Source organism: Physeter macrocephalus, chromosome 5 (assembly GCF_002837175.3).
Source record: "Physeter macrocephalus isolate SW-GA chromosome 5, ASM283717v5, whole genome shotgun sequence".
Taxonomy (NCBI): Eukaryota; Metazoa; Chordata; class Mammalia; order Artiodactyla; family Physeteridae; genus Physeter; species Physeter macrocephalus.
In genome coordinates, this window is record NC_041218.1 from 53,549,966 (window position 1) to 53,569,148 (window position 19,183).

Below are 19,183 nucleotides of genomic sequence, written 5' to 3' on the forward strand. Positions count from 1 at the left end.
TGGAAAGGGAACTTTAAGGACGTTTTAGTGACTAGATGAGGAGTTGAACTCAAGAGCCTGCTTCTGTTGTTTTAACTAAGTAAAATTTATTTCTCCCTTTAGAAACGTTTTCATTTAAGACTAAACAAGAAGAAACAAACAGAAAACTCACCGTGTGTAGGGACACTGTCAGGATTGTGTACAAGTGTATTTTGGTGTTCTTAGACTTTTATGAGCATGTTGAATAAAATCACCTTGTTCCTTTTTGTTGTTTATTAATTATTACTTTTCATCTTGATTTTACCTTCTGAACAAACATTGCTGACAGAAATATTTGGGGGAGCTATTTCTAAATATTACATAATTTATGTTGTCTCAATTGCAGTGATTTAGATATGAGATATATTATTTCATCCATGACTCATCTTCTATAAATGACCAAGTACATGTTGAGATTTTTCATTTTTCTTGATGTACTGAATTCCATTAAAGAACATAAAGGGTAAAATAATCAAACTCATATCTGCAGAACCTGCAGGAGCACATTTTTTTTCAAATTCGAAGGACTGATGGGCAATATTTTGGTCCTGGTATGTCTGATGTTTTGACAAAATCCTGTAAGTGGGAACATTAAAGAATGGACTCAAATGTCAGTTTACTGCCCTCTTGTGGCAATTTGTAAGAATGACTATTTGCTTTCAAAATCTTGTTTTGATGCAGCCTTTTAAAATTTTAGCTCAATCAATTGGCCGGTAATGACTTGGTCCTAGCTATAGGATTTTATCAATTATAAACTCTGTGATGGACTCAGTATACTATTTGGAATTTATAAAAATGTAACAGAAAGGTTTCAATCCTCAAACAAAGTAAATGAAACACACATGCTTTTTAATTGTTAAAGAATCAAAAATGGCATATTTTCATTTAGGGACCCAGGACTTCCCTGGTGGTCCAGTGGTTAAGACTCCACACTTCCAGTGCAGGGGGCATGGGTTCGATCCCTAGTCCGGGAAGTTCCACATGCCCTGGGGCCAAAAAAAAAATAATAATTCGTTTAAGGAACCAGAATCTTCATGGATGGTGTCAGAATCTGCTTTGTTTATACCATGTATCATGATGTTTAAATCCAATAAAAAAAAACTGATTTTTGCATTGGATACTAACCTAATTCAAGAGGAAATAGCACCTAATACTATTTAAACAAAACAATCTGCTTGCTACTTAATCAGTGTAGCCATGTGAACTTTGGCAAAGGGTGATGGTTTTGTACAGTTTTCTGGTTGGGTCTGGCCTGTTATCAGCAGAATGTTCACTGCCGTATTTGGTCTACTGTTCTGAAAATTCTCCCCTCACTGATTCCTTAGGCATATATTGTCAGTAATATCTTACAAACTGCATCTGTTTATCTTTAAATTCCAAATGCAATGTCATCCAAATTCAGAAAGTGCACTTTGGGTTGAAAACATTACAGATGTGAAAAGGGCAGTTCTAACGGTATATGAAAGTAGAGGACATGTGGAAGATATTACTGCAGGAGTAAATGAATTTGGATAGACACAGAGCTGGAGGCCATTATAATTATAGCTCAGGAAACCAGCCGATTTCACTAAGCGATCAATGAAAGACGCATACTATTCTATGGTTAGCAGCCTGGGTTTAACGCAGTCATTTCCACGTAACACTGAAAAGTGACTGCAGAAGATCACAGCTTCACCCCCCTCAGACACCTGAGTGGTAACACAAGTTCCTTCAGTATCAGAAGGGACCTGATCTTAGTAGAAAAACCACATTCCTCTAAAAGGGGTGGCTATCGGATCTCTCTGAGTGGGAGTTGAGGCCATATGTAGCTTAAGATGCCCTCCAGAGGATTTCTCAATTGGCTGAGAGTCATCTCTAGCCAATGAGGTCCAGAATTGAACTTCAGATTTGCACCCTGTTCCCTGCATCCTGCTGCCTTGTGCCCGCCCTATTCTGCTCTTCCTGCAGCTTTTTTCGTCTTATTAAATGTATATGATGTGTGTGTATGTATGTGTGTGTGTGAGATACGTGGAGTGGGGTGTTTGTGTTGTGTGGTGTGTGTGTGTGAGTGTCTGTGGTATGTGGTGTGTATATGTGTGGGGTTGTGGTGTGCAGTGTATGGTATATGGTGTGTGGTGTGTGGTATGGTATATGGGTGGTGTGTGTGGTGTGTGTGTGTGTGTGTGTGTGTGTGTGTGTGTGTGTCATGGGTGGTGTGTGTGAGTGTGTATGATCTGTGGTGTGTGTGAGTGTGTATGGTATGTGCTGTGGGTGGTATGTGTGTGTGGGGGGGTGCTATGTGGTGTGCACCCCATGTGATGGGTGGGACTAGGAAGTGAGCATTGAGAAGTAAACTGGCCCTCCAGCTGCTACTGACTTTAAAGTGATCTTGTTCTGAGGCAAGAGTCAATTGCCAGGCCTAACTATTTTCTTGTCCTTGGCAGTGGGATGTTCTGTGATGGGAACCACACCTATCTCATCGAGCCAGAAGGAAATGACACCTCCCAGGTAAGTGCTCCTTCTGTTTGCTGTGGCAAATGTAAATGTTGATGCTGGGAGCTTTTTTTCCCTCTTTTTTTTCTCTCTATTTTGCTTTATTTTCATATTTTAGGGTCAGGAATATATGTATACATATATACATGTAATATGTACACATGTATATTTAAATTAAATAGTGAATAAGGCAAAATCACAGTGATCTTTTTAAAAAAAATCTGCCTGTTACTCTTTCATTCGGTGAGAATTACTTTCCTTCTGAGGTGTTCTGAAGCCTTCATTTCTACCTCCACCATAATGTGCTGTGCTCTGTCTTAGTCTGCTCAGGCTATCATTATAGAATACTGGGTGGCTTAAACAACAGAAATTTAATTTCGCACAGCTCTGGGGACTGGAAGTCCAAGATCAATGTGCCAGCAGGGTCAGTGTCCATTGAGGGCTCTCTCCCTGGGGTGCAGACAGCCACCTTCTCACTGTTTCCTCACATGACAGAGAGAGAGTGTGAGGTCTGGTGTCTTTTCCTCTTCTTATAAGGGCACACACCTTATCAGATTAGGACCTCACTCTTGTGACCTCTGTTAACCTTTATCGCATCCTCACAGGCCCTGTCTCCCAGTATAATCACATTAGGAGTTTAGGGCTTAAACATGAATTTTGGGAGACACATAGTCAGTTCATAACAGATCAAATCCACAGATAATGTGATTTTCCACCCTTTTTCTTTTCTAGATTCCAGATTTTTCTCTATTGCCCATTTTCTTTAAGGCCCCGTGGTGATGAAGTTTAGAGAAATCTGGGTTTTCTCAATTCTCTCTCTCACTTTAGTTGAAACATTCATTTTTCACAAGTTAGAAAAGGGTTACTATTACTGACTATAGAGAAACATAATGCACTTCCATCGTAGCTCTGTACACACAGATATTCTTCCATGTATCATGGAACACTGATCAAACACTTAGAGAGGCAAATAATTTCAAGAAACACACATTGTTTTGCCACTCATAAACAATCTTGTGTGGGAAACTATCTGTTTTGTGTGTTATTTTCTGGGTACCCACTGAGAGCTGTCCTGTCACTTTGCTTGACAGTGTGTTTTTTTTTAAAAAATACATTTATTTATTTATTTTTGGTTGTGTTGGGCCTTCGTTGCTGTGTGTGGGCTTTCTCTAGTTGCAGTGAGCAGGGGCTACTCTTCGTTGCAGTGCGCGGGCTTCTCATTGAGGTGGCTTCTCTTGTTGCAGAGCACGGGCTCTAGGTGCACGGGCTTCAGTAGTTGTGGCTTGAGGGCTCTAGAGTGCAGGCTCAATAGTTGTGGCGCATGGGCTTAGTTGCTCAGCAGCATGTGGGATCTTCCTGGACCAGGGCTCAAACCCGCGTCCCCTGCATTGGCAGGCGGATTCCTAACCACTGCGCCACCAGGGAAGCCCAACAGTGTGATTTTTTTAAAAAGTAATATCATGAAACTTGACTATTTATGACATTCTTTTTTCGATAATTGATGGAAGCCAGATGAAGTTATTTGAATGTTCATTAAGTTTTCTTAGATGAAACATGGCTTTTTATCTGTTGGTTTTTCGCAGAAGTTTATGTGACACTTGAATTTTTGAGGCAGGGTCTGCTTTGGGCATTCTGCTTGTTCCAGTCATCCTGCTCCCCAGCACAGGAAGACTGTTAGCTCTGCAGTGTGCCTAACAAAGCTATCAGGCTCTAAAAGGGGGCAGGGCTCCGTGGAAAGGAACCAGTCGTAGAAAACATTAACCCATTTTCCCAGACGTCTTGCTTCTCCTTGGGGGAATAGGTCCATTCAGTTCTTTTTGATTACTGCAGGCTTTGGCTTCTCTGTCTGTGAAGGCGTTTTGCTTTTAATGGGCTGTCAGTCTGGTGCTGGAAGAATACAGGAGTGAGCTGGAGGGGTTGTGCTATGGCTCTTCGCCTTTCCAAACCCAAGAGAATGCGTAGTCAAGCAACGGTTCTTTTAAGGTCTAATCTCCTCCAGCTATGATTGCCTGAGCCTGGAGATATCTAGTTGTCCGTGCCTCATCTCTCTTGTTTGTGTTGTTTCAGGAGGATTTCCGTTTTCATTCGGTTTACAAATCCAGACTGTTTGAATTTCCCTTGGATGATCTTCCATCTGGTATGATCTTCTTATAGTGATTTAAAAAAAAAAGACAACTTTAGTAATTCATTTTAATGCTTTAGAGCTAATTATATGTGGAATATCATCAGCCTGTGACTGCTTATAACAGTTTTAGAAAGTCAAGTAACATCAAGAGAGAGAATAAAATGCAAACCTACCTCATGTTTATAGTGGATGAGTTTGGAAAGATATAGCTTGAACATGATGAAGGAAAACTTTTTAAAATTATAAGACTCAAAGTAAGATATTACAGGAGAAATAATGTTAAAGCAAAAATTGGTCTGCATACATAGAATATATAAAATTCATTCTTGGTGAAATACTGAGTTTGTAAACATAGTGATGAACCCTTAATTATTTTCCCATCTGTTGTTTCCTCATCTCTTTTTGCCCCAGCATTTTAAGAAAGAACTATTGTAGATTAACATGTATTATTATGATGTGCTGTTTGTGAAACTGGTCTTCCTTCCCATGTGTATTTATGGGTCCATCTATTTATAGATTTGATTTGAGAGTTGCATCCATGTCTTCTCTTGGCAAGAAAGGCAGAGTACTCAGGCTTTGGCCTCATTAGTGAAGCAATGATTATGCAGAGTGCATTTATCTTTGGCTATGCTAGACTCATTCATGTTCTCCTTCTAAAGATAGGGCACATTTTGAATATCTGATGTGGAGATGCTTCCTCCCCTATTTAGTGAGCCCTGACTATGGCCATAGTACATTCTAATTTTTAAACTCTTTTTAATCTTTGCAACAGCTCTGTGAGGTCAATATTATCATTCCCATTTTATAGATGAAGAAACAGAAGCTCAGCTAGTTTGTTTTTTCTAGGGTCCCACAGCTAGTAAGGGGCTGAATGGGGGTTTGGATTATGGCACTACGAGAATGTACCCTGGGAGAGAGGCACAAGGGCAAATGGAAAAATTACCAGACTAAAGCAAACCCTAAACTACTACTTAGGAAAATGACTTAAAGGCTGCATTGTCTTCTCATTGGAAAATGAAATAAGTGTTTTCTAATGTTTCTTCCTCTCTGAAACAAATTTGTAACTCCTTGACCTTCTGCAGTTACCCTGAAGAGAAACAGAACTCACCCCTTTTCTCCTGCTGCCAAAGAAATAGAAGATCCTATTTCATAGAATTCACTATTTGGAAAAATCTGCAAATGAGCATATAGCTAGCTGCTTTTACTTTACATGGACACTTTAGACTGTTCCTTCATTATCTTATGAAACTTTTTATAATCCCTATTATGGGAAGAAAATAAATCATGGTTAGCTGCCTGAGAACAAAGTTACAATCTTATAGGCATTACTGGAAACAATAAACATTAATTAATATTTAAAGTAATAAATAAAGAGTCCCCCCTAAGGACTTTATTGTAGGCTTGCCATGATACAATCTTATAATTTTTTGAAAACTTTGTTCAGGGTTTCTTTACAACAGAAACTTTGGAAGTGACTCAGCAGTTTTGCTGTTATTAAAAATGAGTTTTGAACATACTCTTTGAAAACTCAAGTCTGTCTCAGTTTGTTCCTGGTTTTCTTTCCTTATCAGAAGTTTACAGTGTCAATTTTGAGTGTCGTTTGTCTCTCAACATATTTAGATTTACTATGACAAATTAGAAGGAAACAAAAAATAGACAAATGTTAAAACTGCAATTTTTGTGATATAAGCTCAAAAGTAAGCTTTTTTATTTTAGATTTAATCAGTGTCACTGAGTTATGGATTATATTATGTCTTTTTTTTTTTGCTACGCATTATGTATTTGCCAGAGATAGAAATATGATCAGGTGCTCCCCAAACTTGTTTGACTGTGGAACGTTTTGTTTCATTTGACACATCTCTCAGGACTAGTATTCCTAAGAACACATCTTGAGAAAAGCTTATTTATTTCAACACTGACCACTTAGCCCTCAGTGTTTTAAAAATTACTACAATAAAAAACAAACCAAGCAAACAGAACAGAAATAGACTCATAGATACAAAGAACAGTTGGGTGATTGCCAGAGCAGGTGGGAATGGGAGCCAGGTGAAATAGGTGAAGACAGTGATGAGGTACAAACTTCCAGTTATAAAATAAATACATCATGGGGATGTAATGTAAAGCGTAGGGAATGTAGTCAATAATATTGTAATAACTTTGTATGGAGACAGATGGTAACTAGACTTACCTAACCATTTCAAACTATATACATTCAATAAATATCAAATCACTGTGATGTACACCTGAAATTAATATGATATTGTATGTCAATTGTACTGCAATAGAAAATTACTATGAGGAAATACACAAAACTAGTGTACTGTTTCCTGAGTTTTGACACCCATATACTCCCCTGGTGAGATATAAAGCATTTCTATTACCCCAGTAACTTCCTTTGTGTCTGTTCCCTGTCAGTGCCACCACTTCTGCAGTCCCTTTTCTGACTTTTTCACCATAGATTAGTTTCTCCTGTTGTAGCTCTTCATACAAATGGAATTATGCATCATGTTCAGTTTCTTTTGCTTAGCACATGCCTGAGATCTATATTGTTGAGGGTAGCAATTGTTCTTTCTTTTATATTATTGAGTATGTTCTTATTGTATGAATATACCACAATTTTTTATCTCTTCCGTTGATGGACATTTGGATTGTTTCCAGTTTTTGGCTATTATGACTATAACAACTGGGAAAATTCTTGTCAAAATCTTTTTTGTGGACGCACGTCTACATTTCTCTATCAAATACCTGGGAGTGAAATCACTGGGTCATAAGGTAGGTATATGTTTAACTGTATAACATTGTTCTCAAACTTCAGAATGCATCAGAATCACCTGGAGGGCTTGGTAAACACAGATTGCTGGCCTCATCTTTAGGGATTTTTTTTTTTTAGCTGCTTTATTGTGGTATAATTGACATACAAAAAGCTTTATATGTTTACTGTATACAACTTGATGAGTTTGGAGATAAATATATACACCCATGAAATCATCATCACAATCTCTGCCATAAACATATCCATCCATTCCAAAAGTTTCCTCCAGCCCTCTTTATTTATGATGATGATAAAAACACTTAACATAAAATCTAACCTCTTAGCAAATTTTTAAGTATACAATACAGTATCGTTAACTATATGCGCTAAGCTGTACAATAGATCTCTAGGACTTACTCATCTTGTATAACTGAAACTTTGTGCACTTTGACTAATAACTCCTTATATCCCCCTCCCCACAGCCCCTGGCAACTACCGTTCTAATCTCTGTTTCTCTGAGTTTGACTATTTTAGATCCCTCATATAAGTGGTATCATATAGTATTTGTCCTTCTGTGTCTAGCTTATTTCACTTAACAAAATGTCCTCTAGGTTCATCTGTGTTGTCGCAAATGGCAGGATTTCCTTTTTTAAGGCTGAATAATATTCCATTGTATGTATATATCATATTTTCTTTATCCACTCATCCACTGATGGACATTTAGGTTGCTTCTGTATCTTGACTGTTGTTAATAATGCTGCAGTGAACACGGGAGTACAGATATTTCTTTGAGATCCTGATTTAAATTCCTTTGGCTATGTACCCAGAAGTGGGATTGCTGGATCATATGGTATTTCTCCTTTAAATTCTTTCATGAACCTTCATAATGTTTTCCATAGTGGCTGCACTAATTTCTACAGCTTTTGATTAAGTATACCTTGGGTGGGTTATGAGAAATTGCATGTCCAAGTTCCCAGGTAATGCTGATGTCACTAGTCCAAGGATCACAATTTAAGAACTACTGTTGGAAGAGAAATTGCAGAATCTTCCCAAAGTGGTTATACTATCTTATACTCTCATCAGCATTATATGAAACTTCTAACTGCTCCACATCTTCACCAACATTTGGTGTGTCATTCTTTAGTGAAGGTCAGTGGTGGAAGTGAAGGTCAAGTGGCTATTCAGACAATTCCCCATAAAAATGTGATGGTATTTATAGGAGAATTTTGAGAAAAATTTTGATATAAATTAGAACAGGAATAATGTTTGAGATTTTTTTTGAATTGTATTCCTTTGTGGTATGTTTATTTAGTATTAATATGAATGCAGTTACTTAGATCAATGTTCTGTATTTTCATTAAGCCCAATATTATATATTATAATATTCATAATTAGTTATAATTCTGTAATTTATAAATTATAATTATAATACTCATTGATGATTAAAGTACGGTTATATAATTTATACTACGAAGGGCTAGTAAAACTTTGATTACCCTTCGTGAAAGAAACCTGGCAAATGCAGTAAGTTAAATTTAATTTATTTTTATTTCCTTTTAGAACTCCAACAAGTAAACATCACTCCACCAAAATTTATTTTGAAGCCAAGACCAAAAAGGAATAAACGACAGGTATGTATTCACAGGTATATGTCATGATGTTTTAAAAACATTTGGCAACTGCCAATCAATTTAATCTACATGAAGTCTGTGAGAGATCAGAATTAGTTCAGGCATTTGCTATAGTGTGGTAAACAAGAAAGGTGAAACATTTGTAGGAGCAGTGGAGTTGGGTCCATATTATTTCATAGACTCAAAAGCACTCATAGTGGTGATAATATGGTCATTCATCATATAGATGGATTATGAGGCCCCTGCTGTGGCATCTCAGGTTCTTTCTACCATAGGCCTCTTTCCTTGACTGGGTGTACACCACATCATGGAGTCTACTTGGGTGGTACATGTCCTTGTATTTATCCCCTTAAAGATACCCCCTTAAGAGTGCCTCCATCAGGTTTTTTTTGTTTCGTTTTGTTTTGTTTTTTGCGGTACATGGGCCTTTCACTGTCGTGGCCTCTCCCATTGTGGAGCACAGGCTCTGGACACGCAGGCTCAGCGGCCATGGCTCACGGGCCCAGCCGCTCCGCGGCATGTGGGATCTTCCCGGACCGGGGCACGAACCCATGTCCCCTGCATCGGCAGGCGGACTCCCAACCACTGCGCCACCAGGGAAGCCCCTCCATCAGGTTTTGAAGCAACAAAATTGTATTTTCACACTTGAGCTGTCAATACTTTGGAGTCTAGGATATAAAATCCGAATGTCTGCTTTATGAATGTTCAAAGGGTATTGAAATTAATAATAACAACAGTTCATACAATGCTTTTAACCACATGAAGTAGGTGCTATTATTCCCCTTTCACAGCAAAAAAAAAATGATGTCTCTGAAATGTGCAAATGACTTGCCCAGAATCATAGAGCTGGTAAATAGTTTAGACAAAATAAGAACTCTGGTCATCAGAATTAAGATATTATCACAGTTGTGGTAGTGGTTGGTATGAGTGTGTGTGTATGGCATAAAAATAGGATGAGAGAAATAGATCTCTAGTAAGATAAAGCCGTTGAAGGAATGAGGTATCTTCTTTTTAATATATGTTTAATAAGTATGAAATAAAATGTGTTTACATACAGATTTCTAATATGAATGATAATTCCTAAATTTTATTGAGTACTCACCATGTGCAATTGTATTAACATACTTAATCCTCATAACAATCTTTTGAGGAGGGAATTATTATTAATATTATCACTAATTTACTGATAAAGACATTGAAGCATAAGAGGCTTAAGAAGCTGCCCAGGGTTACATTGGGTTACCCAATGGTGGAGCTGGGATTCTGACCTAGAAGTCTGGTCTCAGAGCAGTGCTTATAACCATGTATGCATTACATACTGCCTCTCAGAAGCTGTTGTGTCCCATGAATTACTACTATGAGCTCTGTATATTTTGTGAATGTACACATATATTGAGGCCCAGTTAAATAGATAAAAGTAATTGCCGTCAGGATTTAATTTGAATCAGTATTTACTTTCATGACTTAAGAACCAAGAGAATGGGATAATTTTCTTTTGACATGATCCTTGAGGTTCTTCATAAACATCTGCAACATCCAGTCATTTGCTAAGCAGACAAACCCTTGATTTCTCTTTATGAGAAAGCTGTGGACCCTGGAGGTGAGGTGTTATAAAACCGTGTGGCCAATATGGCTACTCTCTGACACTAAGAAAATACTGGGACTTGTTATAAGTCTACATGTTAGAAAGGCTCAGATCTCTACCACAATTAACAAAGCAAATACTATCATCCTAACAACATCCTTTTTTTTTTTTCTAGAAATGTTTTATTGTTTATACATTTGTGAATTTGATTTCTAATAATTGATATAAATTTTATTTTAGTATTACATCTGTAAAAAGTCCATTAAAAAAACTCTTGTCAGTGGATGCAGTTTATGTTATTTTTTGGTTTCCAAAACCAGAATTACAGTCTACTATTTCCGATTAACTTGATGTTTTAAGGGATTTTGAAAAGTAAAGTTTTTTAGAATTTGGGAATGCATTAGCAATAAAACAAATTCCATGTGGCAGAAATATTTTAGTTTAAATGCAATACTCAAACATTCATGTATTTTTTTAGGTTTGATTGTATACCCTTATGACAAAAGTGGCCCTTGGGCAAGTGAACAAAAAGGTTTATTGAAAAAATAAATGTGTGTCAAAGCATGGCACAAAGGAAAAAGTTAATTTTGCAGATCTTGTTAGAGATTGTGCTGTAGACTAATTGCAGAGAACCAAAGGATGTGGCTGCCTTTGTGGCTTTTGACAGTACCATTCATTGGTCATGATTTTGAAGGTGGAGAAAATTTGTGGCTGAACAGACAGATATAGCTGCACTGGGTAACCAAAGACTGCCTGAGAGCTCTTCAAAGTATCCTAACAGAGCTCCTATGTATCACTTGGGACATCCTCTGAACCCTATCAGCAGAAGGGGCATGTCTCAAAGACTGATTTGGAGATTATACAGTAAAAGTGTTAATCATTCCACTCCCTATGTAGAACTCTCAGAGATTCTCAGGAGCTTAAACCATTTTTTATAATCTCCAAGATATACTGTTAAATGAAAATAGCCTGATGCAAAAGAGAAGGAGATAAATGGAAGTACAAAATAAAATATATCTCATATTTGATTTTATATGCATAAATATTTCTGGAAGAAACCAGTAACTGTGCTGTAACCATTGTGGGGGAAGGAGTAACAATTGGTAGATGGGGGACAGAGGTGAGAGGAGAACTTTCATCCTATACCTTTTCATAATTCTTTAATTTTTGAACCATGCCAATTTATTACTCTCTCAAAAACTAAGTAAATTGATGAAAATGAAAAAATACTAAATAAATAAAAGGGGAAATTTTGTTTTGTTTATTTCTCCCATATTTAAAATTTTTTTAATTAAAAAATTTTGTTTCAGCTTTATTGAAGTATAATTGACAAATGTAAGATATTTATACAGTAGGATGATTTGATATACATTATATTTGTGAAAGAATTCCCCCCATGGATTTAATTAGCATATCCATCACCTTATGTATTTCCTTTTTTTTTTTTGGTGAGAGCATTGAAATTCTACCCTATTAGCAAATTTCGATTATACAATATAGTGTTATCAATGTAAGTGTCCATCAATGGATGAATGGACAAAGAAAATGTATAAACACACACACACACACACACACACACACACACACACACACACACGAATAAAGAATCACACACACACACACACACACACACACACACACACCATGGAATATTACTCAGCCTTAATAAAGAAGGAAATCCTATCATTTGCGACAACAGGGATGAAACTGGAGGGCATTATTCTAAGTGAAATAAGCCAAACAGAGAAAGGCAAATATGGCATTGTGTCACCTACGTGTGGAATCTAAAAAAAAAACAAACCTCATAGAGACAGAGTAGAGAAGCAGTTGCCAGGGGCTAGGTAGTGGGGGAAACTAGGTAGGGAGAGGTTGGTAAAAGAGTACAAACTGGGCTTCCCTGGTGGCGCAGTGGTTGTGCGTCCGCCTGCCGATGCAGGGGAACCGGGTTCGCGCCCCGGTCTGGGAGGATCCCACATGCCGCGGAGAGGCTGGGCCCGTGAGCCGTGGCCGCTGAGCCTGCGCGTCCGGAGCCTGTGCTCCGCAACGGGAGAGGCCGCAACAGAGGGAGGCCCGCATACCCCAAAAAAAAAAAAAAAAAAAAAAAAAAAAGAGTACAAACTTTCAGCTAAAAGAGGGTTAATATCTGAGAATCTAATATGTAACATAAGTTTCCCATAGCCAAGATCGGAGGCTTATTTACGTGCTATTTCCTTTATTATATTGCAGCTTCGTCGATATCCTCGTAACGTAGAGGAGGAAACCAAATATATTGAACTGATGATTGTGAATGATCATCTCATGGTAGGATTTGCTGAATTTTGTGTTGTGTGAACTTGCCTGTGCCTAGGGTAAAACTAATGGGTGCAGAAATATGTTTAGAAGAAAGAAGTCCGTAAAGTTGTAAGTTGGAGAAGGTATTTGTGTAAAGAAACATCCCTGTTACCCAGCAGCAACCTGTAAGTAGGAAACACTCTTAGGTAAAGCAATTAACAGTATTTTGTGAGGTTCCAAAAATATTTCTGTGACTCATAATGTTAACTCTTTGGATTCACTTAGTTAATGTAGGGGCTAATATCTTCTCTTACTAAAATCACAAGGTTAAAAAAAAAGGGAAACCCGTTTTATATTGAAAAAGTGAAGCAGCAATAATGTGATTCTTTAGTTTGCAATGTACAGCTTTATCCTAATAAATGGAAAGCAATTTTTCTTTTTCTGTCTTGCTATGTAGTAAACCATTTGGAAAGGCTTATAAACTTATTTACAAAACAGACACAGACTCACAGACTAGAGAATGAACTTATGGTTACCAGGGGAAAAGGGTGGAGGGAAGGGACTGATTGGGAGTTTGGGATTGACATGTACACACTACTATATTTAAAATAGATAACCAACAAGGACCTACTGTATAGCACAGGGAACTCTGCTCAATATTCTGTAATAACCTAAATGAGAAAAGAATTTGAAAAAGAGTAGATACATGTATAGTATAACTGAATCACTTTACTGTACACCCGAAACTAACACAACATTGTTCATCAATATATGCTGCAATATAGAATAAAACTTAAAAAAAAAGAAAAGAAAAGCTTATACAGCCAAGCAGTGAAGATTTTTAGGATAAAAACCTAGCCAAACTTCCTTTTTTGTAGAGTCAGGTTTTTTTTTTAATACTCAATTCATGGGCATGTTGTATATTCAGTTCGTGAGCATGTTGTATACTCAATTCATGGGCAGAGTTTTAAACTAAAAATATTCAGTGATTCACGTTGCTGAATTTTACTTAATTTCATATACACATACATTTTAATTTACTTTGAATTATTTATTTGGGGGAAAATGTGTCATTTATTTAAATATGATTAAACTAATAACATTGATTATTAATTATTAATTAATAATAATTATTATTATTGAGTGTTTCTTCCTTGTTCAGGGTAGGACTAAGTTCTATCTTTCTACCGATTTGATTTCGTGAATGTTACTTTTTCCTGAGATTTTTACAGAATAAAAATAAGTTGCAAGAACACATATTTTAGACATTTTAGGATATCATAAATTCAGATGTCTGTAAGCATCTGTAGCAGATAATACAAATAAAGTGAGCCAGGTATAAAACAATAGGGAGGGGTGAGGCCTGTGGCAAAAGAGAAGTCACATGGTCTGCCCAACGGGAGAGTCTGCTTCTCAGCCCTTGCCAGTTATTACCATGTGGGGATACTAATTTTGAGTGAAGCCAGAAATCATGGTATTTCCTGATTTTTAAAACAGCTTTGAGGCCAAACCAAAGTTATATGTTATTCACATCAAGCCTATAAGCCACCTCCTCGTGACCATTAGGGCTTTCTTCTCTTTACTGAGTAAGTCTTGTGGAACTTTTTATACTTTTAGCATTATTCACATTCAGTTTTTCTGGCTTTCACCCTACCTTTATTTGTATGTCTTGCAATTCATCAACAACTTTCATATGTTTTATCATTTTGAATAACAATCTTGTGATGAAAAATAAACTTTTGAAATGGATGGAATGGGTGTTTTCTACTTTACCTCAAAGACCTGTTAGGCCTCAAACTTTTAGGAGCATTGCCTCAGACTACGCAGCATCTAAAGAACTAGGTGTCAACTTGCATTTTTTACAGAAAGCTTTAGAGGCCTTTCAATTACACCATATTTCCTCTGCTGAGATGAGTATTTGCTGATGATCTTGAAGCCCTTTGCTTGTTTTCTTTTGCTTTCAGTTTAAAAAACATCGGCTTTCAGTGGTACTTACCAATACCTATGCGAAATCTGTGGTGAACATGGCGGATTTAGTAAGTATGAACCCGATTCAGTATTGCCACAGAGGAGATTTATCTCCTGATTGCTAATAAATCGGATAATGTGCTTCTATTTTCACTGCCCTAAATTGCTCTTTAGACAAAGTGTCCTGTTAAGTCCCGGGTAACTTTGCCATGAACTTTATTGACTTTGATCTCTGGCTGTGAAAATGATAAAAGGAAGTGGTCAGAGTTACAACTTTATGCCTGAAGTTTTTTCATGTATTTTTCACAATGGAAAAGAAAAGGTTGAGTCGTAGCCCCTAACAAAGATATTCACAGTGTACTTCTAGCAATGGAGAAACAGTTGTGCCTTTTCAAAAGAGTGCCTGGTGCCGTGGGAAAGATGCAACTAAATAATTCTACTGAAACTACTTTCCAAATATTCCCGACAAGGCAATGCCAGTGCCTTCCCCATGAGTTTAATTAGGGCCAGCTACAGAAATTAGCTGGCCCTAATTACAGAAATTATCTCCTTCATGAGTGTTCCACTTTTTGCTAGTGTGAATCTTATAAGGTGCCAGAAAATGGACGCTGGGGGAACCTTGAGTAAGGGTGCAAAGATTTGTCAAAAAGCAATATTTTGTTTCTACTAGTACTCTATTCTTTGGGTATGACTTGATAAACAATTGGATTCTCTATTACTCAAGGGAAATGCATGTAAGTTAGAAAAACAATTATCTCCCCTAAAAACAGTGGAATTTCTCACATTTAGCTAAAACTCAAGGAGTTTCCATAAAAGGAGCTTTGTAGTCCTGTTCATAAATCAGTTGATTTTTACCACATGTATAGCTGGTGTGTTCCTTTTGTTAATACTAGATATATAAAGACCAACTTAAGACAAGGATAGTATTGGTTGCCATGGAAACCTGGGCGGCTGACAACAAGTTTGCCATATCTGAAAATCCATTGATCACCCTACGTGAGTTTATGAAATACAGGAGGGATTTTATCAAAGAGAAAAGTGATGCAGTTCACCTTTTTTCGTACGTAACTTTTGTAATGATTTATTACTTTTTTAAATTCCATGTTGAATACTCTATTACTTGTGGATGAGATGTTTTCTTTCTACTGCATAATGCAATCAGGATTTGATGTGTCAGATATATTTGAAAGAAGTTTTAAAGTACAGATTGTTTGAAACTGTCACGAATATTCAATAGATTTAATTTTGAGTTATTTTATTATTGCATGTACATTTCATATAATTTTTTTCAAGAGATTTAATCAGAGCATTTACTGTATGAAAGTACTATTAATTCTCATAAGGAGTATTCTTAACAACAGATTATTATATATTCTTTAAAGTTGCCGTCTTTTAAATGTTAACGTTATCTTTGTTTTTGGTCTAAGGGGAGAGCTTAGTATACCTAGGGTACATTTTATTTTTTATTTTTTCTTACTCTTATGGTTTTTCTGGGGGGTAACCTGTATATTTGATGTAAGAGCAAATCATAAATTGCAGCAATTTAAAAACCTACCATCTAAAGCCAGAGCTGTTGAAGAAAGTTACAAATGGAAGTAAAAGAGTATTTTTGAGGTAACTTTTTATTTTACACAATTCCAAATTTACAGAAAAGTTGCAAGAATAATACAAGGAAATACCATATGCCCTTTACCCAGGTTCATCAGTTGTTAACATTTTATCCCATTTGTTTTATGATTTTCTTCTTTCTATCCTTCTTCCTTCCTTGCATCTATCTATCTATCAGTGTCTTTTTTTTGTTTTTTTTCCTGAACTATTTGAGAGTAAGTTGGAGACATTTACTTACTGGGCCTTTACTACTAAATACTTATATATATTCCCTAAGAATAAAAACATTCTCTTATATAACCACAGTAAACTATCAAAACCAGAAAATTTAACATTGGTACAATGTTTTTACCTAACCCACTGTCTATATTCAGATTTCACCAATTGTTTCAATAATGTTTTATAGCTACCCCCCAACCCTTGCCCAAATCCAGGATCCAATCCAGGATCACACATTACATTTAATCGTCATGTCTCTTTACTTTCCTTTAATCTGAAATATTTCCTCAGCCTTTCTTTGTCTCTTTTGAGGTTAACATTTTTGAAGAGTATAGGCCAGTTATTTTATAGAATGTTCCTCATTGTGAGAATGTCTGATGTTTTCTCACTATGAGATTCAAGTTATATGCATTTTTGATGGAAATACCATGTAAGTGTACCTCATGTTAGAGATCCTTTTTTCATAGGTATAGTTCTATTTAAGGTATTTATTGATCATGTGGGGAAACATTCCTCAGAAACCTTTTCCTTTGGTTATGCATGCAAACAATTTTCATATTCCTCCCTTACCTCAGGAGTATATAGTAGAGAAATGTATGTGCATTGAGACAATAAGTGTGGTAAATTAATAATGAGAGGTGCTATGGTATGTGGACTGTCAGCAGTAAGCCTTTTTCATTTCCTTTTCTGAAAGGGGAAGTCAATTTGAGAGTAGCCGGAGCGGGGCAGCTTATATTGGTGGGATTTGCTCGTTGCTGAAAGGAGGAGGCGTGAATGAAGTAGGTGTGAACATCTGTAAGATACAAAGTAATATGATGGCTGATGATGTTTTCCTAATATTTAAGGGACAGTTTCTCAGTATTCCACATACTCCAGATATCGTTATTTTATTAACAACCAACATGGTTAGTGCCAGAGGCCAGAATAGGGAAATAAGGAGAGATAATATCGGATAATTCTGTTCATGTTCTACTTAGAATAATTTCCAGGTTTAGCTATATACAGATTATATCGAGAAAATCTTTACCTTTACCTTTATTGAAAATAAGGCCCTATTTATCACGTTGACTGTTTTTCCAGAGAATTGAATAATTCCCTGAAGCACTGGGTTACTACTTAAGAACTCAATTGAAAATTTTCTTCCTCAATATTTGGCAGATTTTTGGAGGAAAAAATAGACTAGGTTTTCCAAAGGGTTACTTCTACCCCTAGGGCACTAAACCTGATGGAAGTGATCTAAAAGAAAAATACCTGAATCTTCGGGAGGCTGCATATCGAAACAAATATCCCTAGGTCTTTTCAAGTTTCTTGTGGCCAAAGATCATCACCATTTCCTATGACTCATACCATTGGTTTTCTGAAGCCAAGTTCTGTTCAGTTTGGGGATTTTAGGAGTGCTAGTGGACACACAAGGATGAACAAGTTCCAAATAAATTACACATTTATTTTTATTTTCTCTTATCTGAAAGACTGGCTTAACTGTGGTACAAGTATTCAGTTTTTCAGGAATGTCACTGGTGAAATTTGAGCTCAAAATTAGATGTAAATTTCCAAATCCTAAAGTCGATGATTCCCTGGCTTCTAGTCTTCTCTGTAAGACTTAGTCAAACGTGGATTTATTTCTTACTACTTCTTCCCAAATGCTTAGTAGTTCAGCACTAGCTATTATGTGTTTAACCTCTGCTAAATAAAATGCTTAGAAATTACTTATTTTCAATTATATTGTGACATATTCTCTGGCCCATCTTAAATAAAAAATAATTTGCATTTACAAGTATTTTATTTTTGTTTTTGTGTTTCAGTTTGGGAAAACGGATTTAATGGCAGTTACACTTGCCCAGTCGTTAGCCCATAATATTGGTATTATCTCAGACAAAAGAAAGTTAGCAAGTGGTAAGTTTAAGTACATGTGTGGTTTAGTTGTATTTAAAGTAGACTATCTGAAAAATATTTTAGAGAATGAAATTCTTTAATTCAGTTGATTGATCAAAAGAGTTTAAGTGATAATATAAAGATATCCAGGACACAACAATTTTTTTTCCAAAAGTAATACAAATGTTAATATTTACATTACAGATGAATTTCCTCCATGTATAATAAACATTTAAAGCCAGTTGATGTTAAATTCACAGTTGAATTTAATCTAAAAAAGGACATAAATTCAGTTTGGTAATTTTAAATGGTCTGGGCATATAGGTTTAAGGCATACTGGTTTTTTTTTTTTCTGTATTTTTGTACCATATAAGTCATTTGCTTTTCAGGTTTATTATTTATTGACTATCTCCTGTGCTAGAATGTGAGCTTCCTGAAGAAAGGGCCCTTTATTTTGATTAGTTATGTATCCCAGTGCTAAGAACAGAGCCTGACACGTAGGAGGTGTTCAAACCAGTGTCGTTGAATGAATAAACTTAGAAGTAAATTGCATTAAGTTCACAAGGTAGGTTATAGAGGTGGGTCTGTGTGACTCCAAAACCCAAGCATTTCCACTAAGCCTATGCTAATATAAGTTATTCATAAAGCATACTACTTTATTA

At 36.3% G+C, this 19,183-nt stretch overlaps 1 protein-coding gene across 5 annotated transcripts in view; it reads left to right on the forward strand.

Moving 5' to 3' along the window:
* ADAM22 (ADAM metallopeptidase domain 22) overlaps positions 1-19,183 on the forward strand; it is a 234,566-nt gene that overhangs the window by 153,716 nt on the left and 61,667 nt on the right. For all 5 annotated transcript variants that reach the window (XM_055084959.1, XM_055084958.1, XM_055084956.1 and 2 more), the window contains exons 6-13: positions 2,442-2,505; positions 4,558-4,627; positions 8,928-8,998; positions 12,810-12,884; positions 14,819-14,890; positions 15,716-15,882; positions 17,344-17,428; positions 18,452-18,542. In XM_055084959.1, the coding sequence (XP_054940934.1) occupies positions 2,442-2,505; positions 4,558-4,627; positions 8,928-8,998; positions 12,810-12,884; positions 14,819-14,890; positions 15,716-15,882; positions 17,344-17,428; positions 18,452-18,542 (695 nt within the window). The remainder of the gene's footprint in view (positions 1-2,441; positions 2,506-4,557; positions 4,628-8,927; positions 8,999-12,809; positions 12,885-14,818; positions 14,891-15,715; positions 15,883-17,343; positions 17,429-18,451; positions 18,543-19,183) is intronic.